We start from the raw sequence: 27,786 nt of genomic DNA on the forward strand, positions 1-27,786 counted from the left end.
CAGGGGGATGTCTTGGGGATGCCTGTTAGGGTCACCTCAGCAGGACTTGTGCTGGGTGGGACTGAGCTCCTCTCTGCCCGTGCATTTTCATGGAAGGCTTTTATGCCACAGCAGAAAGATCTTCACACTGACACAGCAGAGTTCCAGCTCAAAACTGGGTTGAAACAGTCTTAACAAAAAAACCTCACAAAAACAAACAAACAAACCAAGCCCAAAAGCTCTCAATGGAAATCAATCTGCTTTGTCACATCTGTGATAAGAGCTCTTGACACCCCACTAAAAGTGTATCTGAGGCACAGCAATAGCTTTGCTGAGTGTTTTTCCTCTCTTATCCTCTTCCTAGCTTGCCTGTGTATAAATTACACTTTATTCTTACCTCTGCTGGAGAAGCTATAAGCACCAAAAAATGCAGCATGGGCTTGAATGTTTAAATAATTGCTTTTAAGGGAAACAAACCCAATAAATTTAAACTAGACAAATTCTGATTTTTTTAAATCGATGATTCCAGTTCAGCTATAAAGAATACAGCAGAGTTAAAGAAATACAGTGGTGAGGACTCCCAGGAATGAGTTATGCAGGAATTAGAGTAAAATGTTTTGTATAAAAAGCTATCAGAAATATTTAAATAGGTCATGGAGCCTGACATTGTTCTTTGCTATGTGTGTATGTGTCTGTCTATCTGAAATATTCTGCACTACTTTTGTAGAGCTCTAAAATGGACGGGAAAAACTTCTGAAGAAACTGAAATAGATCTTCCCCATGTCTAATTTGGAAAAAAAAAAAAGGAACTTAAAGGATTTTAGAAATGTTTAGAAACATTGGCATTATGACAGCAAGACTCTCTGTCATAACGTCATATGATTAACTAGATCAGAAACATTCTGGGATGTTCTGATCAGTTATGTTAATGCCTCTTTTAAAAAGTATAAAGCTAATGCTCTATAAAATAGATACTTGAAAAACAGTTTTGGTTTTCCTCAGGCTACTGAGATTAGAGTTTCATAATCTGTTTGACCAGCTGCAGAGGACGTTCTGTTTCGTTTTTTCTTTTTAAGTAAATGAGCTTCATCTCAACATGATTAAAAAGTTGAAAAAAAGAATCAGCCTTCAAAAATACTCTGTTTTCACTCATACTTTTAAATAGGAGCAACTGCATTGTCATGTCTTGTTGCAAATGTAATTGGGTTGGAGGTCATTAAAGACTTTGAATAAAAGAATTTCCAAGTTTCCAAGTGTGCATCCTCCCCTGTCAAGAATCGCCCCATTTTTGGCTTCCAGACATAATTTTAGCAGATATTACTTTGCTGCCTCTCACATCTCACATGTGTTGAGTCAAGCTCGCTCTTGTTCAGTTCAAAAAGCAGTGGTTTGCCTTGCAAGTTAATTTTGTTGATTAAGGTTACTTTGAAAGGTAAAAAGGCATTATTAGATTTCTTTGTGTGTGCCTGTGTGCAAGCAAATGTGTGTTATTTTATGTAATGGGAGAATTGCAGCAATACTGAGCACTTGATTGCACAAAATAAATAGCTTTTCTTTCATTCCTACTGGGAATCAGATTGGCCTATTGATTAGAAATATTTCATATTTCTGTTTTAAAAGAGCATAACAAAATAAGAAGCTTTGTAAGGCTTGTTAGAAATGTTTCTATTTCCAGGTCTTTGTGTATCCCTGAGGAGCAATGCATTTTAAAGAGACATTTGTAGAGCACCAGGGGTCTGCTGGAGCCCCTGGGCTGGCTCCAGGTGTGAAGTATCTGAACACCCACTTAAAGTGGCAGTTTGGTGATAAACCTGGTTGGGAATGAAGCCCCGGGCAGCAGAAGATTGCCCCGTTCAGCCAGTGATTGATAAATCTGCTTTATCACCACTCAGGCCTTCTCCATGTCATTGCAGGAAATTCTGCCCCAACCCCTGATGGTTGTTTTTTGCAGAACTGTTGTTAAGAGTTCAGCAAGCAGCAGAACCAGGTGTTTTTCTGGTTAATTTGTGTTCACTATAGCAGTTTTTCAGTAGCACGGTGTTGACACGACGTTTTAGACGTTCTTGCGACAGAGCATCAAAAATTCAAAAAGTTGCCTGAAAACGTTGAAGCTGACATCAGGTCTTCACAGGAAACCTGCTCAGAGAATGGCAGACTCCTTGCTGTTGCCTTTGATTGCAAAGTGTTTAATAAAAAGCAAATTAGGAAATGAAAATTGTCTCGCGGATCAATCAGGCACAGCGGTTCCGCCTGCTCAGCATTATCTGTCAGACACGAGCCTGATGGGGAGTGTTGTATTTTGGATAATAGTCTCAAAATCAGACTGAAAGGTTGACTGAAAAAATACCTGATGTATTTTGTGTGTGCTCTGAGGCTGATAACAAACTCTGCAGTTCAAGTTTTAATAACTTGGGGGGAGCTAAGAAACTTCAAAAGCTTCGTGATAAATGTCTTTGACAAAGCGTCAGCCGAACATTAGGCAGAATCTTGGTAAATCCTCTCATAAGTGGTTTAAAATGGAGTTCTGAACTTTTCCTTTATAAGTTTATGCTTAAGATGTCATGGTATCTTTGGGTTTAAAAGATTCATTTTATCTGGTGAATGTGCACCGCTGGTGTTTCTGCCTAAACCTGGGCAAGTGCAAGGGGGAAACAGTTCAGGGCTTTTCTCCTTTTGGCAGCCTCTGCTCTGCTCTTGACCATGACACTCCTGCAGGCTGAGGAGAAGGGGAAGCAGTGTTAAAGCAAACTGCAAAATACTCCAGGGAAATATTGCAGTAAATTGTCCAGCTGTCAGGCTTTTGATTGACTTCTTCACAGGAGCCCCAAAGTGTGCTGGTCATAGACAAAGCAGTGCTTGGACATGGCAAGTGCTTGTTGGGTTTTGTGGCCCGTTGAGAAAAGCAGATGAAAGCCAGTTTATTACAGCCTTTGAACCTTGCCTCCCTTTCCCTCCTGTCACCTGAGCCACTAAAACAAAGCAAAAACAATTCCCTCCTTGGCTCCCCCTGACAAAAATGCCCGACTTTACAATTTATGCTGCTGTTTTCTTTGAACTGTTATCTCTGCAGGACCTTATGGCATCCTTTGCCTTTCAAAAGAATTGAGTTTATAATGTCCTGCAGTGAAGCCCTGACTCAGCAAAATGCTTAAGCCCCTGCCTAATTTTATGTCGACAAATAGCCCTGCTGGTGCCATCAAGGTATTTTAGGGATGTATCTTAGAATTATGGAGTTTTGAAAAGATTTGGGTTGGAAGAGACCTTAAAGCCCATCTCATCCCACCCCTGCCATGGCAGGGACACCTTCCACTGTTCCAGGCTGCTCCAAGCCCTGTCCAGCCTGGCCTTGGGCACTGCCAGGGATCCAGGGGCAGCCCCAGCTGCTCTGGGCACCTGTGCCAGGGCCTGCCCACCCTCACAGGGAACAATTCCTTCTAATAGACCTAATTTTTGCAGGGAAATTATTTTAAAATTTTGGTCAGCTCAACCGGGTATGTAAAGAAAATGCTGAAAACATTCAGCAAAATATCTTACAGGAGCAAAGCAGGGAAGGATAGGCATATTGAGAACCCTGACAGTGCTCAGGTGATCTGCAAAAGCCACCAGATGAAGTCTGATGTGGAATTGGTATGGGACTGCTCTGGAGCTAATGCTGATGATCCCAACTTTGTAATGTACTGCCAGTCAGTCTCTTGCCTGTGAATTGTCAAAAATGAAAATAGCTTATATTAGAGCCTGCCACACTGCAAAGTGTTTGCATGTATTTTTCTTTTATGTTAAATGACCTACTTTAAATTTTTCCCCTGCTGCTGGAGAGACTTGATGCTGTTCCTAGAGTCAAATTATTCCTTTTCTTCCTGAACCTCCTTCTTTCTTTCTTTCTTTCTTTCTTTCTTTCTTTCTTTCTTTCTTTCTTTCTTTCTTTCTTTCTTTCTTTCTTTCTTTCTTTCTTTCTTTCTTTCTTTCTTTCTTTCTTTCTTTCTTTCTTTCTTTCTTTCTTTCTTTCTTTCTTTCTTTCTTTCTTTCTTTCTTTCTTTCTTTCTTTCTTTCTTTCTTTCTTTCTTTCTTTCTTTCTTTCTTTCTTTCTTTCTTTCTTTCTTTCTTTCTTTCTTTCTTTCTTTCTTTCTTTCTTTCTTTCTTTCTTTCTTTCTTTCTTTCTTTCTTTCTTTCTTTCTTTCTTTCTTTCTTTCTCTCTTTCTTTCTCTCTTTCTTTCTCTCTTTCTCTCTTTCTTTCTTTTTCTTTCTTTCTTTCTTTCTTTCTTTCTTTCTTTCTTTCTTTCTTTCTTTCTTTCTTTCTTTCTTTCTTTCTTTCTTTCTTTCTTTCTTTCTTTCTTTCTTTCTTTCTTTCTCTCTTTCTTTCTTTCTCTCTTTCTTTTCGCTTCTTTTCTCTTTTTCTTTTTCTGTTTCTGTTTCTTCTTTTCTTCCCCCAGCCCCTCAAGGGCAGGGTTTGTTAGGTTTCCCAGGGGCATCTCGTGCTGGCAAATCTCTGAAGCCATGGCCTGGTGCTGCCTGACTGGTGGGGATGGGCAAAGGCCCCAGCTTGGAGAATTTTTTAAGTTCTCCATTCCCATTTTGAAATGTCAGCAAAGTGAGCCAAACTTCCCAATGTGCCCTGGTGTATGTGGGAGCTCATGCTATTCATGCTGAATTCTGTGCCTTTGGAAATTACACCTTTTATCTGATTCCTGACCAAGGAAACCTTTTTTTTTTCTTTTTTTTTTGTTTTTCATAATGGCAGCAGAAAATGAGCAAACAACTCTTGTAGGGACACATTTACAAAGGTATTACCAATTTGCATTTTCATTCCGTGTTGTAATTCATGTTCACTCTTCATGAAATAGTGTTTAGTGGTTGAAATTAAATATGAGGCATGAAGAATCATGACAGATTTGCTGTCAGTGCACAGTAGAGCACTGTGAGCAGCAGCCTTTGCAGGTTTTCCCCTTTCTCCCACTCATCCAAAGCTGTTCCCAGCTTCACCAGATCCTGAAGTTGGACTGATGGTAACAGGCTGGGAGGTCAGTGAAAGTAAAATAGGAAAGAGAGATGTCAAATATCACTCAAGGCATTTTAATTTCTGTTCCTGAGGAGCAATAAAGCCTAAATTTTCTGTACAGTCATAATAGCAATTGTAATGTACCTGTAGGGTAGAGAAATACTTCGTGTTATTGAACACCATGACTGTTTTCTCTGTAAATCTCTGTAAAAGAGATTTTCTTTTCTCTTGCATCAATGTTGGCCCCTACATATAGGTTGTAGAAAACCTTGTTTGCAAAAACAAAGCCATTGTTTTAACAGAAACAGCAGAAATTTTGCCTTTCATATTGAATCAGTAGCATAATGAGTGGTGGAGCAATAGTTCAACATCAAAGGAGACTTTTTGGATATATTGTGTGTTGCAACAACAGCACAAAAGTTCCCACCAGAAAGGAATTTTGCCATATGTGAGCAGCAAACATATGTATTAGGTTAAAACCAGAAGATTTCCTTTGCTTTGCACCAAAACCAAGAGAGAATTCCAAGTACAGAGGGGTTTTTTTTTTTGTTTGCAGAGTCATGGGCAGGAGCTCAGTGAAAACCCAAAGAGCTCTGAGGATGCCCCAACAATTTGGCTCAAACATAATTATTTCACTTTTAGAACACCCTTCTTTTGCTCAGACTCATGGCATTGCATCAATGGTCTTCCCAGATATATTTGCCCAATTTATTTGTAGTAGTAATGAACCCAGCTAAATCTGTTCATCTCCATGAAATGTTTTAGCAAAATTAATGATTGTTTTTAAAAATCTGGATGGGATTCTTGGCTGCTTCCTTTGGATAGAGTTGTATTTGACTCTAAATTGTGAGACCACTGTAAAGAAGTTTTTGCCCAGCCAGCCTATAATTCTGGCTTCATGGAGAGATAAAGATTTTGAAAATCAAATGTTTTAATGACAAAATTTTTAATCATCTCCATGTGTATTTCTGGAAGAAAATTCTCTTTAATTTTTATTAACATTCACATGGGACTTTTTTTTTTTCTCAAAGTTCCAGAGATTTTCTTCTCATGAACGAGGAGAGAAAACACATCAATGGATGTAAATTGAATTTAGAAGGCACTTAAAGAGAGGCCTGTATTCAGAATTATTGTTGGCACATGTTTTGAGGATGTAAAGTGGAAGCCTTCTTCTGTGAGCATTAGTAAGGAGATAATTAAGACTACAGTAGGTAATTAGAGTAGCTTTTATTACTGCATCTTTCATTAACTAATTATATTAATTTGGTAACATTTGAAAAATTCTTTGAAGATGAAAAGTGCTAACTCTCACTACCTTTAGTGGCAGCTTTTCTCTGCACTGGTCATAAATTTCCAGGGCTTTTCTTGATACAGATGCACATCCATATATGCCGAGTTGCTAATAAAAATTACATATTTCTAATAAAAAAGACTGACATTATCTTGCATAATCTGATCAGGATGAGCTGTTTTCTGCTGTTTTCTGTTTCAAAGTGAAAATACATTGATACTTAATTTTTTTTAGGAAATTTTCCCTTTTTTTGAAAGTGTCACTTATTTATTCAACCCTCAGAGCAGAGAGATAAATGCTTGTTGATCCATGACTTCCCATTGATGTAATGGCATCAGGAATCAAGCCTGGTCTGCTCTCAGGAACATACAAAAAATAGGAAATTATTTCAGGTTAAAGAAAGAAAACATATCACATTGGTAAACAGTTGAAATCAATACACAGAAATTAGGAATTCTAATTGTCTCTGTTTATGTAATTCTTCAGAACTGAACTTTCTTTCAGATAATCCAACACTTTTTAAAAATCCCCTGTGGTTAAAGTATCATCAAATCAGTTTTTCATATATTGGAGACCAAATCCTCCCTACATTCCTGTTCCATGCTTGTTCCTGGGATTCTTCAAACTCTCACCAGCTTTTAGTTGATTTTAGATCAAGCCCTGTAACTAAGACCAAAAATTAATTCCTGCCTTGACAAGGGATTTTGGAATGCTGGCACTGCACCTTTTTGTCTCTTTAGGGCTCCTTGTCAAAACTCTCTGCTTGACAAGTTGGGTTTTTTTTTAAAATCACCTTTTTTCCCAGCCTCAGTCTGCCCCTGGGTATCCCACAGAATTCCTCTGATCCTGTGCATCCTCCCAGCTTTCCTGGAGCCACAGCCCAGCTCCACAGGCAGCAAACCCACGTGTGCTGCTCCCTTGGGGCTGAAATCAACTGCATTTGGGGCTGAAATCAGCTGCATTTGGGGCTGAAATCAACTGCATTTGGGGCTGAAATAACCTCAATTTTGGCTGAAATAAACTGCATTTGGGGCTAAAATAAACTGCATTTGGGGCTGAAATAAACTCAATTTGGGTAAGAAATAAATTCCATTTGGGTCAGAAATGAACTCCATTTTGGGCTGAAATAAATTCCATTTTGGGCTGAAATAAATTCCATTTAGGTCAGAAATAAACTCTATTTTGAGCTGAAATAAACTCCATTTTGGTCAGAAATAAACTCAGTTTTGGGCTGAAATAAACTCCATTTGGGGCTGAAATAACCTCAATTTGGGGCTGAAATAAATTCCATTTGGGAATGAAATAAACTCCATTTGGGGCTGAAATAAAATCTTTTTGGGGTTGAAATAAACTCCATTTGGGGCTGAAATAAATTCCATTTTGAGTCAGAAATAACCTCAATTTTGGGCTGAAATAACCTCCATTTGGGGCTGAAATAAACTTCATTTGGGGCTGAAATAACCTCAATTTGGGGCTGAAATAACCTCAATTTTGGACTGAAATAAATTGCATTTGGAGCTGAAATAACCTCGATTTTGGGCTGAAATAAATTGCATTTGGAGCTGAAATAACCTCGATTTTGGGCTGAAATAACCTCGATTTTGGGGCTGAAATAAACTCCCATTAAACATTTTGCTGGAGATAATCCATCCCCAGGGGGATAATAGGGGCAATAAAAGGTGCCTACCCAGAAATGGAGCTCAGAGGTTCCTTTCTCCTTCCCCATCACGGCTCTGGGTCCCAGGGGCTGGGGTGGGCTCATGCACAAACTCCAGGTCCCAAAATCTGCCCGAAAATTCCAGCGGCGCCGTCCCAAAGCCGTCACTTCTCCCTTCCCTCCTTCCCCTGCCTCTCAATGCTGTGTGAGACCCAAACAATGTGATTTTATTTTAGGATCCTTTCCATTTTTAGAAGTAAATCAAATGAGTTTTCCCTTTCTCTGGCTGTAATTCACCCACATTGTTGCATTGGAGCTTATTATCTCATTTACATTTTTAAGAGCTTTTCAAAGTGTAGGATATCTGGGCTGGAAAGCAAAACATTGGATTTCTTTGTTCTCTGGCCAACACAAAGCACTTCCAAGGTCAGGTATGGTGTAGACATTCAACAGCAAACATGTTTACATGGCATTTGAAAGCCCGTTTAACTGAAAAAAAAAAAAATATTGTCTTTATAAGAGTGATGCAAGTCAGCTTAGCCCAGCTGAGGGATGGGAATTCATCCGAACCTGGAAAAATTTAACTAAATAAGTTAAGTTTTGTTTTCTGTTCAGGGGGAAAAAAAGCCTCTGACGCTTCAAAATTGGCCTGGATTTTTGTTTTTAATCCCTTTTTCTTCATCTTGGCAGTTATTAATCATAGGCTCTGCTGCTCTTTGGGCAAAATGTGACACTTTGAAGCCGAATTAAAATTGCCTTTCTAAACAAAACAAAACATTGTTTAATTTTATAAAGGAGATGTTCGGGGATGTACCTGGGGTAAATCCTCTGCTGTTTTTTAAGTGTTCTACATGGCAAAAGCTTCCCTGTCTGGTTCAGAGAAAGATCCCAGTTCTGGTAGCTTCAGGAATTGCCATCAGCATTCAGGCTCTGGCCACTGCATGTGAGGCTTTTTGACTACTGAGAGAATTTCAGTGTGATCTTCAAAAAGGAGCATTATTCATGACATCTCTCACGATCCCTCCTAGAAAATTAAAATCACGGGCAACAAACTTGCATACTTCTAATTGCTATTTGCAGAGTTAATCACCTGCAGGAATGCACAGCAACCATGAGATTTTGATGTTGCTTTTCCATTTTGGCATGGCTTTGATCAAGTGCTGAACTTTTGGTTTTACTTTTTTTGCCATTGTGCTGATAAAATATCTGGAGTACTCAAGTGAACATTAATTACTCCTGGAATTTCTGCAGCACAGGAATAGTCCAGAAAGGGTCCAGTAAAGGTATTTGTGATTGATCCAAGGAATTAGCTGAGTTGGTTTTTTTGCCATGCCAATACAAAACCTGCCAACAGCCAGTTATGATGTGATTGGAAAAATCTGGGAGTTCATACAGTAAATTCTGGTTTGGACAAATGGTGAATGGATAACTGGAGGAGTTGTTAGTTTGCTGTACATACATGCTACAGTAAAAATCTCTTCTATCTAAATTTAAATTTAAGACATTTTCTGCTCTCCTAATGAAATAAAACATGTATGCTCCGTGCTGGCAAACGCTGTCTAGAGTAGGTGAACCTAACAAAGGCTGTGTTATCTGAATCTCCCAAATTAAATGACTTTCAGATGCATTGCAAGCCCTCAGATTTAAAGGAACCTCTCGTTTTAACCTCTGCAGAAGAAGTTTGTTGTAAATAAGAGATGTGAAAATGGAGAAGGGAAGGAAGGAAGGAGCAGGGCACCCGTTCTCTTTGCCACCACGGGGTTGTTGTTCTGTGCAGGAACAGTTTGAGATCCAATTTTGTACCCAGGACCTGCAGATGGGGGTGATAGAAATCTGTTTTCTGGCACAAACACATAAATAAGGACTCACATGTATTTAAACATTTAAATGCTATCTCTTGGCCAGCTTCAAAGCCCTGTGAAAGGGTCAAACTTGCTGTTGAGCACAAGGGAAGGATGAGTGATGGTGATGAGGTTTCTTCCCTCCTTATTTTTCACCATTTGGGCTGGAAAAGCTGACCCTGAAAGAGCAGGAGAAGATGGGTCATACTTTGTAGTTTATCCAAAATGTGCTCCAGGAATGTTCCTGAGAGTCATCCTGGGCTGGTTATGAATGGACACATTGGGGTTATGGCAGGATTTTTGTCTAATTAATTGGGTTTTTGGTGATCTTCCTGGTATGTGGAATGACCCTGCTCCTTATTGCATATCTGCACTGCTCATTTTAGCTTTTATGTTTGTTTGTGTTTTACCTCACAAGATAGATGTACAAAAAGCAAACAAAAAGCCTGCAGTTCACATATAATTCCCACATATATTTCATTATATTAATGCAAATTCCTGGTAGTGCAAGACTTGTTGAGTATTGAAGACGAGTTATGTATTCAAAGCCTGGATTTCAACATTTCTCAGAAGCTCTGATAGCATAAAAGTCCCTGGGCAGATTTGAAGTTCATGCTTGGGTCTGGTTACAATTTTTGGCATCAGAACATGTAACAGTCTTACAGCTATAAGACTTTAAAGTTAATGCCTGGCATCACTTCAAAACAGCATTCAAGATCTATCATAAGTAGTCCTCTTATCTTATCTCAATAGCAATTTTATCCTGTAAATTATTGGAGAGTGCAGGATTTCGGTGCTGTGGAAAAGAGCAAGGCATTTTTGCTGTTAAGTCTTTGCACCAAAAGGACTTTTAATGATCCTGAGTTGTGCACAGGTACCCTGGGCTGCTGGAAGCAAACATGAACCATATGGCAGGTCCTGGAGAACTCCCTGAGTCCATGGGGTTGTGGTTCTGTCCTCTCAAGGGAAAGGCAGGGGCAGCAAGGGAGGTTTAGGCTGGATATCAAGAAAAATTTCTTCACTGAAAGTATGGTCAAGATCTGGAGCTGCTCAGGGAAGTGGTGGAGTCACCACTCCTGAAGTGTTCCAAAATCCAGTGAAGGAGGCATTTCGTGATACGATTTAGTGACCATTGCAGGGTTGGTCAAAGGTCTGACTCAATGATCTTTTCCAACCCAATGATGATTCTGTAATTCCAGGGTGCTCTGCAGAAGGCCTCAGTGCAGCTCAGCTGTTTTAAAAACAGCACTGGAGGCTCCTTCAGTGGCATCTGCAGCTCGAGCCCCTTCCCGGGCGCAGCCCCGTGCTGCTTTTCTGATGGGTATCAATGCCCCAGTTTCCTGCCATACAAAAGATAACTCAAAATATTCCCTTTCTGCAGCCACAGCCGCCTCTGTGTTGGTGTCAATCCCCCATCCACATTGTGCACTTTGCTTGGAGTCAGCACTTGCAGTTAACAATGCCTTTATTCAAGCTGACAACATCGCTAAGCTTTTAGTAAATGTGTAAGTAAATGTTAAGCGTGTATTCAAACATCCAACAATGAGGAGGAAACTTTCAAAACAAACAAAAAAAAAATCTTTGAAACTTTGTATTGTTTGTTTGGTGTGTATCTGTTAGAAATAACACAGACTATCAGTTCCTTGGGGCACGCTGTTCCTTTGTTAAGCATGTAACAAAAAAGATCAAGGCTCTGAGTGACTGCTGGAATAAAAATAAATGTATAAGGAGAACAATCATGACAAAATAAATTTGTCCATGCATTTTATGAGCTTGGTTAAGGAGTGATTACTTCTGAACTAAATAAGGATAGGGTAGTTGTGGTGAAGTGACACGATCACATTATTCCTTTTATTTATTGCCATTTATATTTCATTTGTAGATCATGTGCTAGATTTGACTGCAGGGCAGGAGGGGAGCCCCTCATCTCGGCCAGCATCCCACTTCAGTAATATGGAATACATTTCCACTCCAAATTCCAGACATTGTTTTCCAGAGAGAGGATTATTCTGGCTTAAATAAAAAAAACTCTTGGTACACTGCAAAACTGCTCCTAAGAAGCTCAGGTTGTGCAGACAGGATGACAACAAAAACCCGGGACATTTGCAAATGCAAATGATGCAATATTTCCATTTGCCTTCCAACCTTTGAGAGTATTCCTTACTTAAAATTTCCTATTCTTACTTAAAAATTTCCTGGTTTTAGGACGGATGGTCTATAAGAAGATATAAAAATAATGTATTTTTAGGATGAGTAGCCTCTAATAAGACAAGACTTTTAAGATGTAACTACTCTTGTTCAGTCAATGCTCCCACCTGTGCAAAGGAACTTTTAGGATGGATGTTCTATAAGAAGATATAAAAATAATGTATTTTTAGGATGAGTAGCCTCTAATAAGACAAGACTTTCAAGATGTAACTACTCTTGTTCAGTCAATGCTCCCACCTGTGCAAAGGAACTTTCCTGAGTGTCCAGAGTGCCTCTGTCATGCCCCAGCACCGATTCCAGCTGGACTCACAGTGCTCCATGTCCTTCCCCAGCTGGTTGAAGATGTGACCTGGAAGTTTTGCTGCCATGCCAAGTTCCTGACGTGTGTTTTGCCTCCCTTGCTGTTGTTCCAGGCCTTGCAGGACGAGGTGGAGAATTACCGTGGGCAGGTTTACGATGCGCAGAGGAGGCTCCAGCGCAACGAGCTGAAGGCCCAGGAGCAGGTACAACTACTGGGTGCTGTCCTCACCCCCTGAGCAAGGAGGTGCAATGGTTAAAAATAATCCCCTCCTTCAAAGCAAAAGCACATATTTTCCTGCAAAATTCTCAGCTAGCTTGCTTTTCTGTTTTGTTGGTAATAAAAGAGAATTAAACTGTCTGAACCCTTCAGGCAAGTACTTATCTGCTGCTCTCTATTGCAAGTTGGTATTTCAGCTATTCTAGCTGTTAAATGATGCATTTATTTTGAACTGACTGTTTGCAACTGACTGTAGAGTTTTTAATAAAGGTTTCTGAGACTATTCGAACCTGTTCTTTAATGGTTTGTATGAAGAGAAGTAAAATTGGACAATAACAGCTAAAAATAATCTTTAGTCCTGATCTTCTGCATTCATTGTCCAAACATGTCTGTAAACAGTTTCAGATGATGAATAGTGCTAAATTTTTTCTGGACACTTACAGTGAAGTCAGAAATTATTTAGTGTGCTTTGAGCAAAATAGAGTGTGGTGTTTACAGGCAGTGTTGGAATAGAAAGTCAATGATCTGCATTCAAACCAGATTAAATTGAAATATTCAGGAGAATATGCAGGTGATGAATGGCTGAATCAGATAGGAATTTCTGTATTCCTAATACAAATAAGGTTTTGAAGCATTTGAGAACTTTATTTGGTGCTGAGTAAACAGTATCAACAGCATATGTCCTACATAAAGCATTTCTAACTCTATACCTGAAGGAATAATCAGTTGGGGTGGGTATAGGAGATTAATAATCATGAATTTCAAATATTTTTTCCTCAGTTTTGTCATCCTACCGGCACATGGGAATTCTCTGTCACCCTTGGTGTTTAATTGATGTATTTCCTCACTGTTCCTTCTGTTCCCCCTCTGCCTCCCAGTCCCAGATGCTGGGCCAGGCTCATCCTGAGCTGCAGGGCCTGCAGCACTGGAGAGTTTGGTGCACTGAGAGCTGGCCTACAAGCATTGCATTTTGGCTTCAGAGTCTCCTGGAAAAGAAGGAGGAAAATCAGCTCTTTAAAGCATGGTTGTCCCTCCCAGGGAACAGCACTGGCTGCATGCTGTGAGGGATGTCCTTTTCCAATTTTTTTCTTTTTTTATGTTTTTTTTTAGTCTCTGCCATTTTGCTTTTTATTTTCTGACCTGTTTTGAGACAGATCCAGAAGAAGAAATTAAAAGTGACTCATGAAATACAGAGGTAGAAGGCTGCACATGCAGATTCACAGGGTGCCTTCAAGGTTTCCTCCTACATGAGCATCTGCTCCAAACCAACCTACAGAGCTCTGCTGTCCAGACTTAATTAATGCAGGACGAGTTCAGATGGTAACATCCTGTTCCCCAGTATAATGGAACAGGAATGTTATTTAAATCACACTGTGCTGTCCATCTTTGAGCTGGATGTGCTGGCAGATTTGGTAGAGCTCATATCCAAGTTCCTCAAGGGTCTTGTCTCTGCCTTTCATCCACTGGGACTTTCTGAAGCAGCTGGAGCCACTGGAGCTGCTTTGGTTTAGGTGGCTTCAGTCTATTTTGCAGACAAACAGTTTGGAAGTTGTTACTTGTCTCCTCTGTGACTGGTTAATTCATTAGTTCTGCTTATCTCTCCAGAAGAAAAAATTCAGAAGTGACAGGTCTGACATGTTTCCAGTTACTGGGTTTGGCCAGGCTACCTGTAAACATGTTCATCAAGTGTTAACAGTGGTTAACAACTCATCAGCCGATCAGGGACTTGAAATATTCAGGGCAGTAACTTAATTTCTGCTTTTACCAAATACTGTGTGAATCAAAATTGCATAAAGCATGGAGCTTTGTGCTGGCGCCATTACAAAAGCCACTTTTCCGAGCTTTTACATATCTACAAATAAGGAGGAGCGAGGGTTAAAGAGCTTCTGTTTCTCATTAAAAGGAAAAATCTTGTGTTTTGATTCTATAACAACAACAAACAAATGAATGAGACATGAAAAAACATTTTGTTGTGCTTTTAATTAAAACTAAAAAGCTGTTTCTCGTTATGGCTTGTTGGGTGGTATCTCAGTGCTCCATGTTGGCTGTTTTTCCAGAGCAACGTCCTCATAACTCTTCAGCCTTTAAGAGTGACTGACAGAGCCACAAAGTTTAACTCTTTGTCACAGTGACCCTCTGGTGATCACACAGGCTTAACCTTTCGTTATTATAATCATCCAGAGAGACAAACTGTCCTATAAATAAAGGGGAGAAAATACTTGGGGCTGTCAGCAAGCCCTGAGCTGCTCTGGAGGGGAGCCTGGTGCTGCACTGGGAGAGGAGCTGTTGTTTTCATGGAGCTTTTCCATTCCCATACTTTGTGTTCTTGGATGAACTCGTGTTTACTCCTGTTGGGTTTTTCTCTCCCATTTTACAGCGTGGGTCGGTGCAATCACTTTGTGTCTGTGTTCTCTCACCAGTGGTGCCATATGGCAACCATCTCTGGATGGTGGGTTCCAATCACACTTCTCAAAAGTGCTGGCTTAAATAATTTTATCTTTTCCACAAAGGTTGTCCTGTCTCTGTCCTGGTTTTCCAGTGTAATGCTGCACTTCAAGAGTGGAGTCCCAGAGCTGAATCATCTTTCTTAAGGTCAAAATGTTGGAGGTTTCCTTTAGCATCTTGAGACACAAATAACTGTATTCATGGAAAGTGATAAACCAGCAGTAAATGTGAAAACTGTAATATATAGTTTTATATATATTGTTATTGTTGAATGTATATGGTCACAGGACTGTTAAAGCCTGGGAAGGTTTCTGGCAAATTTGGGTGTGTCCAACCCATTTCCTTGCAAAGCAGCAGTGAAGTTTCTTGTATCTCAGTCCTGCATAACTGTGGGACCAGCTTCCTGTCCAGTGATCCCATTGTGTTCCCATATCATGTACTTCTGGAATGAATATATCCCTTGGTTGTCTCTGATGTGTGCCTGGCTCTAATGTGAGACAAAATTTCCTACTAAACATTATTTCTTAAGTCCTGTGGCTTTGTGCATTTGTCAGTCATAGCTTCAAAAATCCCCATTGTTCATACAGGAGGCTCTACATCCTGTGAGTGTGTAATTAAAAATGACACACATCACTGGGAGCTTAATGAATCCAGGAATTGAGGCATGTGCAACAAGTTTTGCTGAATTGGGGTCTGTATAAAAATTCATGGTAGTGATAGTTTTTTTTTTCTATACTACCTAGATTTCTTTAGCATTCATTTCATTTCAAATTCTTCTTTGAAGGGTAATCACCCCAACTCAGTTTACTAAAAAGCTCCCAGAATCTGTCTTTTGGGAATTAGACACAGAAATTTTCTCAGGAAAAAAATCCTACTCTTTTCATTCCTCGTTCTAATGTTTCTAGCAATAGATTTGGATTGACTGTGATATAAAATTGGGGATAACAGAGGAGAAAAAAGTTCCTCATGTCTGCAAACAACTGAAGTAGCAACAGTATAGATACTCAAACCATAGGGATACCTCCAAACAGTCAAGTCAGAAATAGAGTTTTAAAGGAGATTCTGAGACAGAAAATCAATTATGTTCAATTCATTAATGTTGCTGAGGAAATGAAGGAGAATAGCAATGGAGGTTTTCAGCCCTTTAATTTCTTTTTCCTGAAACAGATTATAAAAAAGGGAGAAAGGAGTTATCTGAATGAGGATGTTATAGAAGTATTTGGCATAAAATGGAGCAGCTTAGTTAAAGTGGATTTCACTCATGTTCAAATGAAAACAGGAGTGATAATTGTAAAAGAGCCATGATTCAAAAGCATTCAGCCAGTTTTCATTTCTAATGTTTATTATCCTGACTTGCTCGATTTTTTTATGGCTGCTGGATATTTACCACATTCAGCCCAACTTACTGTTTCCATGCCAACTAAATATGTTTGTTCTCAGATGAACGCTGTGATGCATCCTTCTGAAATTTCAGTTGCTGTGTAGCACAGAGGAACTTCTAAGGTTTTCCACACCTTCTCCTTGGTGGGAATAGTGCTGCTGCCAGTGGATTTGTGGAGCTGGGAGCAGGGAATCAGTGAGGCACAGATGAGCAATAGACATTGATGTCCACAGCATGAGTCCCAGGTAGTTCTTAATCTGATGGCTGTAGCACTTGAGTAATATTGGCTCTTTAGTTTGGGGCTTTGGGCCATATTTCTTCTTAGAAGTTATCTAGTGAAAGTTGTCCCTGCCCATGGCAATGGGATTGAAATGAGATGATCTTTAAGGTCTCTTCCAACCCCAACCATTCCATGATTCTGTGATCTTTAAAGGTATCAGAGAGTTCTAAACACCCTCAGATGGCAGCCTGGGGTGCCTCCCTCAAATTCCCAGACATTCTCCGAGTGTTGTCATTCTCAGAACATGTTACAGTCACCCAGAACCAGGCAAATAAGCTGTAGATTAGGATATTGAAAAGCCCAGGTTGGCTTTGTGGCCAGCTGCAGGTGAGGAGGGTGGAGGGAGCCCTTGTGTCACCAAGCCAAGGGACACTTTGGGAACTGAGACCCAGCCAGCCAGCACAGGCTGGAGGTGGTGATGAAACTCTGCTGTTTGCTCCACGTGCTTCAACCCACGGTGCTGAAACACTTCCAGAATTTCTCCCCCAGAGACCCATTTCTGCTCCCACAGAAATGGGAAGCCCGGCCTGGATGTGGAGGATCTTAAACCACAGCAGTGATTCACCAAGAGCAGCCCTTGCTGGGGCTCTGCAGGGAAAAGAGTGAGAACCTGAAAGAAATTTCCACTGTGACTTTCAGGAACTGCACCACCAAGTATTGTCACATTAAAATAGTTCCTGTGGTTCCTGACCAGCAGGATGGATGGATGGATGGATGGATTGGAAGAGTGGTTTTGTGCAGTTCTGTGTGGCTGAGGAGGGACCTTCTGTCATCTCCCCCATCCTCTGCTCTGCTGACACTGGGGGCAGGAGGAACCTGTGTGTTTCAGCTGTTTTCCTACCATGAAACCTTGTGAAGGGTTTCTGCAGGGGACCAACAGGCAGAAGGACAGAGCTGCCCACAGGCTGAAAACCTGATGGTTCCACAGCTGCACAATAGAGGATTTCTTTTCTAACTACTTGTGCGAAAATTTCAAATTTAAAGTATTTTTATTGAAAAGAAGATGTCGGAGAGCCACAGAGAAGCAGTGAAGAATCCAGTGGGAGTGGGAGCACTGCTCGGGCTGTTTGGCACACACAGACCACAGCATCCAGTTCTGGAAGGTTCTTCAGCCTTCCCAGTAGAGACTGGTGGGCAGGAATCACTCTGATCCTGGTTCTGTCTCTGTAAGGGACCTTTCATGGACATAGGTGCCCCATAGGTGTATGATAATGTTGATTTCATAGGATTTGGGTTGGAAGGGACCTTAAAGATTACTCAGTCCCACCCCCTTCCATAGACCAGGTTCCTCCAAGCCAATTCTTGAACACTTCCAGGGATGGGGCATTGTGGACTTTGGGTACCATAAATGACCACAGACATCATTTGGAGCCCAATTCTACCACTTTTTACCTTAGTAGGTGTCTCAAATCCATTGATATATTCATTGATCACTTTGATACAACAGCACCCCTCAGTTTTTACTTAAGACTGAGATTGTTAGGATAAAGCAGGATTTTGCATTTGCCACATTTTATATTTGTGTATTATATTTTTGTTTTGTGTTTTATATTTGTCTATCATTTCCTTTAATGGCAAGCTATGAAAGGAAAGAGAATTACAAGGAATACAGTAAATTATTCTGTATGGCATGAGGTTTCAGATTAGCAGGAGGAGGTGGAAGCTGAGATTCAAGCACAGAAAAACAGCTTTGCAGGTGGGATTTGAAAGGAGCTGGAAATCAATGGAGTTAAAAGTTCCCAGGAGCTCCATATGGCAGGAACTGCAGGAGAGGAGGCTCTCACCAACTGTGCAACTGTCAAAGGGAAAAGAGTTGAGGATAGTGGTGCATGTGTGGAAGCCAGTGATCAAATGTTAGCTTTGGTAATCAGACACAACTGGAAAACACACAAATATACACCTCCTGAGCAGAACAGAATGAATTGTTGGAGCTTGGTGGCCAGCTGGAGAGAGAGAGACAGCAAACTGAAAGTACAGGACAAATAGTTAAAAGGGAAAAAGGGAATTGTTACCAAAAGAGAATAGAAGCATATGGCAGCATGAAGGAATTAGAGATTGTTTTAAAATGTCACTTTTCTTGCTCTTTGTCTTAAATAATAGTGAATGGGAGAGAGTGTCCTTTTAAGAGGGCAGTACCTCCTATTAGAGCATCTGTGGTTTGCTTATATTTTACCATGAAGGGAACTTTGCTCTTTGAGAGCCTGTTAAATTAGGACTACAAGGAACAGTGATACTGGTGCTTAATGCAGGGAATTAAAAGAAAAAGGAATTGGGGATGTCTGGAGGGGATGACACAAGAACAGAGCAGCAAATCCTCATCTCCAGTTGTGCTCCCAGCAACGCCTGTTCGATTGGGAAACTGTCCCAGTCTCTTTTTCTAGCAGATGGAGCTAAAAAGACTGGGAAATACCAACTTTATGGTGATCTTCACCTTCATGTAAATTCTAAGGCACTATTTTGCTGTCAATTTAATCAGCACCAAATGCCATCCATGGCAGTTTCATCCAGGCCTGTTCCTGCTGCCCTGCCCATCCTTCCCAGCCCTGAGGCTCTGCAAGCCTGGCAGCTGCTTTTCCACTGGAGACACTGCTTGGATTTTTGTTCTTGGAAATGGTGGTCGTAAAAGTAGCTTCTGATTATTATCTGTAGAGCTTTGCTTGTTCACAGGGTCGGTGTGGAAAGGCAGATCCTGATCCTGCTGCTGCTGCTGAGCTTTGTGAGCCCTCTCTGGCCTTGGGGAGCACTCAGCACCTCCTGGATCAGGCTCTGAAACCTCTCCCTGCTGAGCCCCCCCAGATGGGAGGGAGTGTGTGGAAGGTGGCACATGCTGGAATGTGAAACTGAAAGGCATAAATGTGTTCCAGCAGTGGTGTCAGAGATGCTCAGAGCTTCATTTCAGACTTAATTATCCTGATAGTGCACGAGGAATGGCCAGAGGCAGAAATGAACCCCATGTGTTGGACCTGATGATCCTTGTGGGCCTTTTCCAGCCCAGAATATTCTGTGTTTTCCATGTTCTCAGCTTTGGCCCAGCAGCACTGGGGAGCAGCTGGGCTGGTTTGGGGCTGCTTCCTCTGGATCAGGGGGTGTCAGTGGGGTGTCCCCCCATGTCCCCCTCACCCTGTGGAGGGGAGAGCCCTCCTGCTGCCATCCCAACCTCCTGGGCCAGCAAAGGGGTGGCAGTGACAGGAGCTGAGGGGAAGAGAGCTGGGGGAACAAAGATGGCATTTGCCGTGAGTCATCTGGAAGGAGAAGAAAATCAGTCCAGGATCCTCCAAATCCCAGCTGGAACAATAGCAGAGCCCTGGCGAGGGGGAGGCTGAGGGAACAGCGTGAATTTTCTAGCCACAACATTCCTGGTTGTTCCGTGGTGTTGACAGTGAAAGCTTTTATTCCTCTCCAAGTCGTGTAGTCCCAGGAATGCTGTTCTTGCCATATGCAGCCCACTGGTGGGGTTTTTGTTCAAAAAGCTTCTTTTGCAGCTATGAATTATATGGACTCAGATTGCTTAACTACAATCAGAGGATTTTCCAGGTGGGAGATCTTGTTCAAGAAAAGAGAGATGGGAACACAAGCCACTGAAGGAACCAGGCCACTTGGATGCAGGTTGGGAAAAGAAAAAAAATAATGACCTGGAGCAGCAAACTCAGTGCCCAGCAAGGAGCTCAGCAGGGCTGGAGGTCCCCGTGGGTCAGCAAAACAACAAGGCAAAAATGTCTTGGATGCTGGGATGGTTTACTGGCTACAGACAGACACACAAAGGGGATGGCTATGCCACCAATTTATCTTTTATTGGAACTGTCAGGACAGGGGAGGTGCTCCAGCAGGATTTTCTCAGTGGAGAGCAACATGGTGTTCACTCAACAAAATAACTCGCTCAGCTGATCTCGCCCGGTCGCTGTTTTCAGCTGAGCCAAATCCGTGGGATTTATGGCATTCATTACTTTTCTTAAGAACTCGAGAACATTTGTATCAAGTTGCACGCTGTTCCTCCAGATCTGGGAGAGCCATATTTCAACAGCCCTTGCACAGTGAGAGTCAAAATTCCCTCAGCCTGGAACCAGACTGGAAAGCGGCGGATATTCGTGTTTGGTGATTTTCTGAAAAGACAAATGTGCAGACCTTGGTCTTCTCTGAAACAATTGATACATCACTGGATTCTTCCTTGGGAAAAATCATTTCAGAAGATTTCAAGCTCCAGTTCAATGTTCTCTTTACAACAGAGGCCGGAGGGGCCTGAAATTTAAGGAAATTGCCAATTTTGGTTGGTTTGTTCCTGGGCTGGGGACATTGTTCAGCGTCCCCCAGGCCAGCTGAGGGAGGAGGGGGCACATCTGGACCCACAGAGGTTTTGTAGGAGTGGAGCTGTGCTCACTTAGATTTCAGGAGTGCTGAAAAGCAAAGGAGGAGTCCCTGCAATTAGAGAGCACACAAACAAGTGATTAATCATTCTTTGCATGTTGGATTGGTTTTTATTTTTTGGTGGATTCTTTTGGTTGGCTTTTTCTGTTGATTAAGGTTTTTTTAAATTGGGATGGCAATGTAATATTTTGTCCTTCATTTGCCCTTTTCACAGTGCTTTCAGAAAATTCCTTCACCTGAATGAACCTGACCTTTTCAATATTATTATTATTATTATTATTGTTATTGTTATTGTTATTACTACTACTACTACCACTACCTTCATTTAGAAGGAGGAGACTTTATTCTGAGATTAAATTATCTCCCTAAGACTGAAGGGTTTATTTTTACCTGTTTGGAACCCTCACCTGTCTTCAGATTTATTGCAGCAGATCTTTCCTGTCTCCATTCAGAGATGTTGCAGAACAGATCCATAACCTTTTTTAAGAGTTTTTTTTTTGTCTCATAAACAGCATTATAGCACACAACTGTTGATATAGGAAAGGATTTAGGAGAGACAAGAAATAACTTTCCTCATCTTGCTCACCCTGAAACATGGAGAAAATTTGATAAAAACTAGAAGATTCTAATTATGCCTTTTGGTCACTATCCTAGTATTCCCTGGCACACATTATGCTGCATAAATATTATAGACAGGCAGAAATTAAAATACTAAAAAAGCCACAATACTCTGGTTAAGGCAACTGTCTTTTGATTCTTATCTGACATAAGCACAAAATTAACTTCATGTCCTTCAAGACAAGATTTTTTTCTTAAAGGAACTTGAACAACTTTCTGTGGTCCCTTCATTTACTTCAGAGCTTCTTTTGCAGTTTCCTTATGCTCCCCTGGTTCAGATAAAGCCATTTACAGCTGGAAGGTCTGGAGAAGATTGTATTTGTTTGGGGCTTTTGAATTGTGGATTTTTTTGATTTTATGAGATGGGTATTTTGCAACAGGGATTAGCTCAGCATCACAGAGCTGTGGGATGTCAGGAAGGAAGAGTTGGGTGTTGGGAACCTGAGCAGGATCTCAGGTTCTGGTGGAGAGCATGGAAGAGACACAGAACACCCAGTGCTTTGCAGGCTGGTGGCAGCACATGGCTGAAATTCATCTGCTCACCTTGAAGATGCTGCATTTCTCTTGGATGTGCTTGAGTTGTTTCTTTCAGAAAGGAAGGAGAGAGACTGGAGCACGGCAAGGAGCCAATGGAGCTTGTTCCTGTGCTCCCACCCGCTCCTAACCCAGCCCCAAACATCCCTCTGAGGCTGGAGAGAAGAACTGCAGCACTGAGCTGTGCCAGCAGAAGACTCTGGGGAGCAGTAAAAAATTGAAGCTGATTTCCCAGAATTCCCAGAATCCCCAGGTTGTCAGAGACCTCCAAGGCCATCGAGTCCAGCCCAGCCCCAGCCCCTCACCCAAACCCTGGCCCCCAGTGCCACATCCAGGCTTTGTTAAACACCCCCAGGGATGGGGACTCCCCCACCTCCCCGGGCAGAACATTCCAGAACTTTATCCCCCTTTGTGGCAAACACTTTTCCCTGCTCTCCAACCTGGATTTCCCATGGTGCAGCTGGGGCTGTGTGCTCTGGTTGTGTCAGAGCCCAGCCCCAGCTGAGCACAGGCACCTTTCAGGAAGAAAGGAGATTCTGCAGTAGAGCCCAAGGAAATGGTCACCACCACCCCTGGAGGGACTGCAGAGATGTGGACGTGGTGCTGAGGGACCCTGGCAGTGCTGCTTCATGGTTGGACTGGACCTTAAATGCTTTTTTCAACCTTAACAATCCTGAGATTGTGCTGATAAGCACGGGATTGGTTGGTTTGGAAAGCTCAGGTTTGGATATTCCTCTTCTGGGCATCAAACTCAGCTTTTCTCTCTTTGAGAATGGTCAATGCCCAACACAATTACAGTGTGGTCAGTGAGACTCCAAGTCCCATTTTTGCATCACTTAAATAATTGTGTCACTATTTATCTCTTCTTTTTTTACTGATTTACCAGGTGACCAAGCACACATGAGCTACGTGTGGCAACTTCAGCTTTCTGCTGACACCAAAGATGATTGATGATCAAACTCCAAACCTCATATATTAGCCACCAACCTGAATAAACAAAGACCACTGTGGCAGCTTAATATTAAAAGCTATAAAACCTTCCTGGGGGTTCATGGATTAAATCAGCTCACCAAAATGAATTTTCAAACAAAAACCAAAAAAAAAACAACCAACTTTCTCAGGACTGAAGAAAAATGAACACAAGTAAATGAAATAGAGCCATCCTCATTCAGCTGACTAAAGCCCTCCTGAGGGATGAAGAATTGCAATTTTAAGCGTCCCTCAAGTGTGCAAGAGGAGACACAGTATTTGTGGATCCTAGGGAGGCAGCTTGAGGCTATAAAAGAACAAAAAAGCCTTTAAGGCACAAAAAAATCTATCCCTGCAGACATAGCTTTCGTGGGTGAAAAATAAGTGTTAAAAAATAAAAACTTTCTGCCATTAAAGTGAGTACCCATTAGCCCACTGGATGTTATTTTTCAGTTGTAAGAAGTGATTTAGATTTTTGCCATGCACTGTTTTAATCTCTTGGGTCAATAAACCTTGATAGTGACTTCAGCCAAAAATACCAGCAGGTTGTTTACCATAACACAGCAGGAAACAGCTGGGCACTTATTTTCATCCTATTGTGATGCAATTAGCAGGGAGCAGAGCTGAAAGTAGCATGTTTTGTCTGCTCAAAGAAATTGGAATTGTATCCAAAAGAACAGGTTTCACTGCAAAAAAAAGTGCATGTCTTGTGTCTGAAACAGAGTAAGGGCTCAGTCCCAAGCCAAAGTGCAGCTACCAGGGCTTGGTTCTCATTTTCTCTCTCCATTCTCAGCTGGCCCTGTTAGGTATCTCCATACTTCAAAGCACAGTGCAATATTTCTTCCTGGCTTTCCAAGAAACACCTTTGTCAAAAGGGAGTGATCCTCTGCTGCTCTGCAAAGTCAATAACAAATGTTTCCAGCATTGTGAAAGCATTTATTTAGAGAATAACTGCAGATTAAACTGTTAAAACCAGTGACCTGGTTGCAAGAAAACTCTTGCACAATTAGAAAATTATTATTTCCCTCCCAGAGCTGTATTAAAGCTTCTGTTACAGCTGCATATTGGCCAGGTGATCATCCAGATCCTTTTACCCATTAAATAGATTGTTATTCATCAAAATTCAGGAAATAAAAGCGTTTTGCTGCTCTGGCTGCCTGTTTCTGGTCTCGTCTCACCAAGAATAAATGGAACATGTTGAATCAACTGAAATATATGTTTCTGCTCTATCAAGGTCCCCACCCAAATGAGCTGTTGGCTCAGAAAATATTTATCCTGGCAGACCACTTATGCATAACTTTGGAAGCCCTGATAGAAATAGTAGCATGAATTTATTGGTGTAGCTCTCAAAAACATAAATTTTGTTCGCTGGCTTTTACACGAGCAGAGTTCAAACGAGGTTTCCTGTCTCACCTCTTTTTTTTTTTTTCTTTTTTTTTTCCCCCTTCAGATTTGCATAGTGGCATCACTTCCTTGCAGTTCCCAAGGAAAGCCTCTAATTGCCCATTTGCATAGAGATTTGGCAATTCCTCCTGCCTGTCGGGGTGACTCAGAGGGAGAATTTTCCTAACGTTTCATCAGATTGTTTTATTCCTTTTGTATTGATAATTGCACGCTGCATAATGCAGGTTCTGGCGGGAGCTGCTTTTCCCATGGGATGGTGCCGGGATGAACTCGGCCTCGGGTTCTCACCTCTGGGAGCTCTGGGGTTTGGAACTCGTGGCTTCCTCAGGTGTGAGGCTGAGGGTTGGGTTTGTGGTTGCAGTGGTGGAGTTCAGCCATTTGGGAAGAAAAAACCAAAAACAAACAACAACAAAAAAATTCCGCTTGAAAGTTTCAAGATATTTTATGAGTTAATCTGATATCGAAGCCCTTTGATCCTTTATTTACATATTCAGATGCTAATCCAGAAAAACACCCAAGTCCTTGCTTAATTTGAGTTAAGCAGTTAATCCTATTGGGAGTTAAGTAGAGATGTGAGGCCCTGATTCAGCCAAGTGGGAACGTGATGGGTTGGCCTGAACCACACTCCCCAAATTATCCCAGGTCAAAACTCACCAAATCCAGCCATTCTGGAGAGATAAGAAGCACAACCCTTCCATCTGATCCCTCTTCATGTAACTCTGTAACTCCTGTTTACTCAGCATCTGTTAAATAAAGTTGCAGATGAAAATTTCCCCCTATTCAGACTTCCTTATTTTGGGGTCTAAGATGCTCAAATCTGCTCATTGAAAGTTCTGTAGTGTCCATGAACCTGAGGAAGACACAAAGTGCAATGAAAAATCGTTGCAGGATGAAGAGTAATAATAAAAAATCCACAAAAGCACCTAGAAGTTGAGAAATGTAAAATTTATCTTGGAAAGCAGGGGACAAATGTCACCCCCCTGACCTGGTTCAGATCCCACCAAAGACAAACAGAAAACTTCTGTCAATTTGTAAGGAGTATCTGTATAAATGTTCAGTTCAGATTAATTTAAGAATGATTATTGCTTCTTCAGACCATGTTCTTTTCTCATTTTTTCCCCCTCTCCATATATATTTTTATTTTTATGTTCTCTTTTGCCTCTTTTGATCAGGCCTTCACTGATCTTTCTTCTCTCTCCCTTTTGATAGCACAATTAATTCTGTGTTTATTTGACCTCCAGTTTGGGCAAAAGAAGCAAAAAAATTTACAGCACCTAAGAGCAGCCATGTCTATATAAATTTCTCTTTATTCTGTTACAGTTGGTTACTATACGAGAAGAATATCAAAAAATACTCAAAGGGCTGCTGCCAGCATCTACCAGAAAGGAATTTGAAGACACCATTTCATCTTTAAAATCTCAGGTAAATTCTTCTTCTTCAGCATTTTAGGATGGATAAAAGCCATCTCTTCTAGACAGGAGGTTATGACCGTCTGAAATTTGGCCAGAAATACTGAATAAATGTCAAACCCAAATTATGGCAGCGCTCACATGCTTCTCACTCAGTGTCATATTTCACAAAAGTTTTCTCCTCCAGTTTGACAGGTACCATATTGTAATTTTTGATCCCAGACTTTTCTTCCTGGAAAAGCTGGGGTTTATTCAGTATTAGGGGTTTTTCCTCAGCCTTTCAGATGCAGCTCAGAGTTATCTTTCATGTCCTTATGCTATTTCTCCTGAAGGAATCATTTAAAGGCTGCCTATAAAGGGCAAAGAAGAGGATTAGAAATAATTTATTTTCTTTCCAGCCTATGTAATAAAACAAATTGGATATTTTTAAGATATTTGTCTAAATGATCATTGTGATATTTTTTATATTTTCCTATATAAAGAGGCTCTGTAATGTTCTGTCTTGAACATTGCTGACCACCAGTTCTTCTGCAGAATCAGTATGATTTCTATGAACTAGACTATTCAATTTCCCAATAGGAATGTCCAAATGTCATTGGAAATAGGGAACTGCTGATTAATTGGGTGTGTCACTCACACATGGTTCCTGCAGAAGTTATTTGGGGCTTTTCTATTCAGAGTATTGGGAGCTGGAAGAAAACAAATTGTTGCCTGAACTGCAGTGAGGAAGGATAAATAGCCATAAAGAAGGGTGATCATAGCTGTGGAATAATGGGAATGCAAGGAAAATGCCACCTGTGTTTGCAGGATTGTGCATGTAACTGAGCTGGGAAAGACTGGGATGTGGGATGTGGGATGTGGGATCTGGGATCTGGGATCTGTCCTGGCTGAAGGGAAGAACTGGGACAAGGACAGTGCCAAGCTGGTGGCTCAGAGCTGCCCTGAGCTCTGGGAAGAGCAAAAACCTGAGGACACAGAGTACAAGTTATCATCACATTATCATCACATCCTTATGCCAATTTTCAGGACCATTTTTCAAGAAATTATTGATCTACAACATCTCATTTCTCTCTCCTACACAACCTTCTCTATGGAGATGATTGGTAATTTTATATATTTGGGGATTTTCCCCCTTTTTTCCTCTTTGCAATGCATAAGAATTATTCCATAGCATATTTTGTTTTGCATGAGATGCTTCCCCTGGCAGAGACCACCTTCAATGGAAGCAGGAAATTTTGACAGTGGAAACTCAACATTTCATATGCTAGGACTGACACAACTTCAACACTCTGGTTGTAAACATTCTGCTTCCACCTCAAGGGGGGAAGTGATGCTCTTTCTCACTTAAATAATTGTGGGAAATAAAGAGTTAAGGGTCTATTGGGGAGATCTATTTCCAGTTGATAGTAAAAAGCTATTTCTAAAGACTCCTAAAAGTACTCTCAGTACTGCCTGGTAGGAAGCATCACTCCGAGCTAACACCACACCTTTTAATGAGTTAAAAAAATAAAAAAAAAGTAGAATCTGATATCCACCTGCAGAGCTTCTGTAAGCAGCAGCAGCATTTCAAAGGAGTAGAAGTCACTGCACACATGAAAACCTGGGTGCTCTCCCAGAAATCCATCGCTGCTGGCTGCGCTCCCGCGCGCGCTGGCGTCGGAGACTGCTCGGGGAGCTGGGCTCTCTCTGAAGCACAGGTGTCCTGCTCTTTGAAAATTGTTGAAATTCCTGTTTGAAAACATCAGACAAGAAGGGCACTGGAATCCCTGCACCTGTCAGGATTATTTATTGTTGGAGGAGGATGAAGAGGATAGGCTGGGTAAAAGCACCGCACGGGGATAAAAATAAACAGCAGAAAATGAAAATACTTGAGGCTTGGGTGAAGTTTTCTAAAC

The 27,786-nt window shown here is 41.2% G+C and overlaps 1 protein-coding gene across 5 annotated transcripts in view; it reads left to right on the forward strand.

Annotated features, from left to right (window-relative positions):
• The window catches only part of CEP112 (centrosomal protein 112), a 197,644-nt gene that overhangs the window by 137,889 nt on the left and 31,969 nt on the right, over positions 1–27,786 (forward strand). For all 5 annotated transcript variants that reach the window (XM_077188113.1, XM_077188114.1, XM_077188112.1 and 2 more), the window contains 2 exons: positions 12,386–12,475; positions 25,803–25,904. In XM_077188113.1, the coding sequence (XP_077044228.1) occupies positions 12,386–12,475; positions 25,803–25,904 (192 nt within the window). The remainder of the gene's footprint in view (positions 1–12,385; positions 12,476–25,802; positions 25,905–27,786) is intronic.

The sequence above is a fragment of the Agelaius phoeniceus genome, chromosome 19 (assembly GCF_051311805.1).
Source record: "Agelaius phoeniceus isolate bAgePho1 chromosome 19, bAgePho1.hap1, whole genome shotgun sequence".
NCBI lineage: Eukaryota > Metazoa > Chordata > Aves > Passeriformes > Icteridae > Agelaius > Agelaius phoeniceus.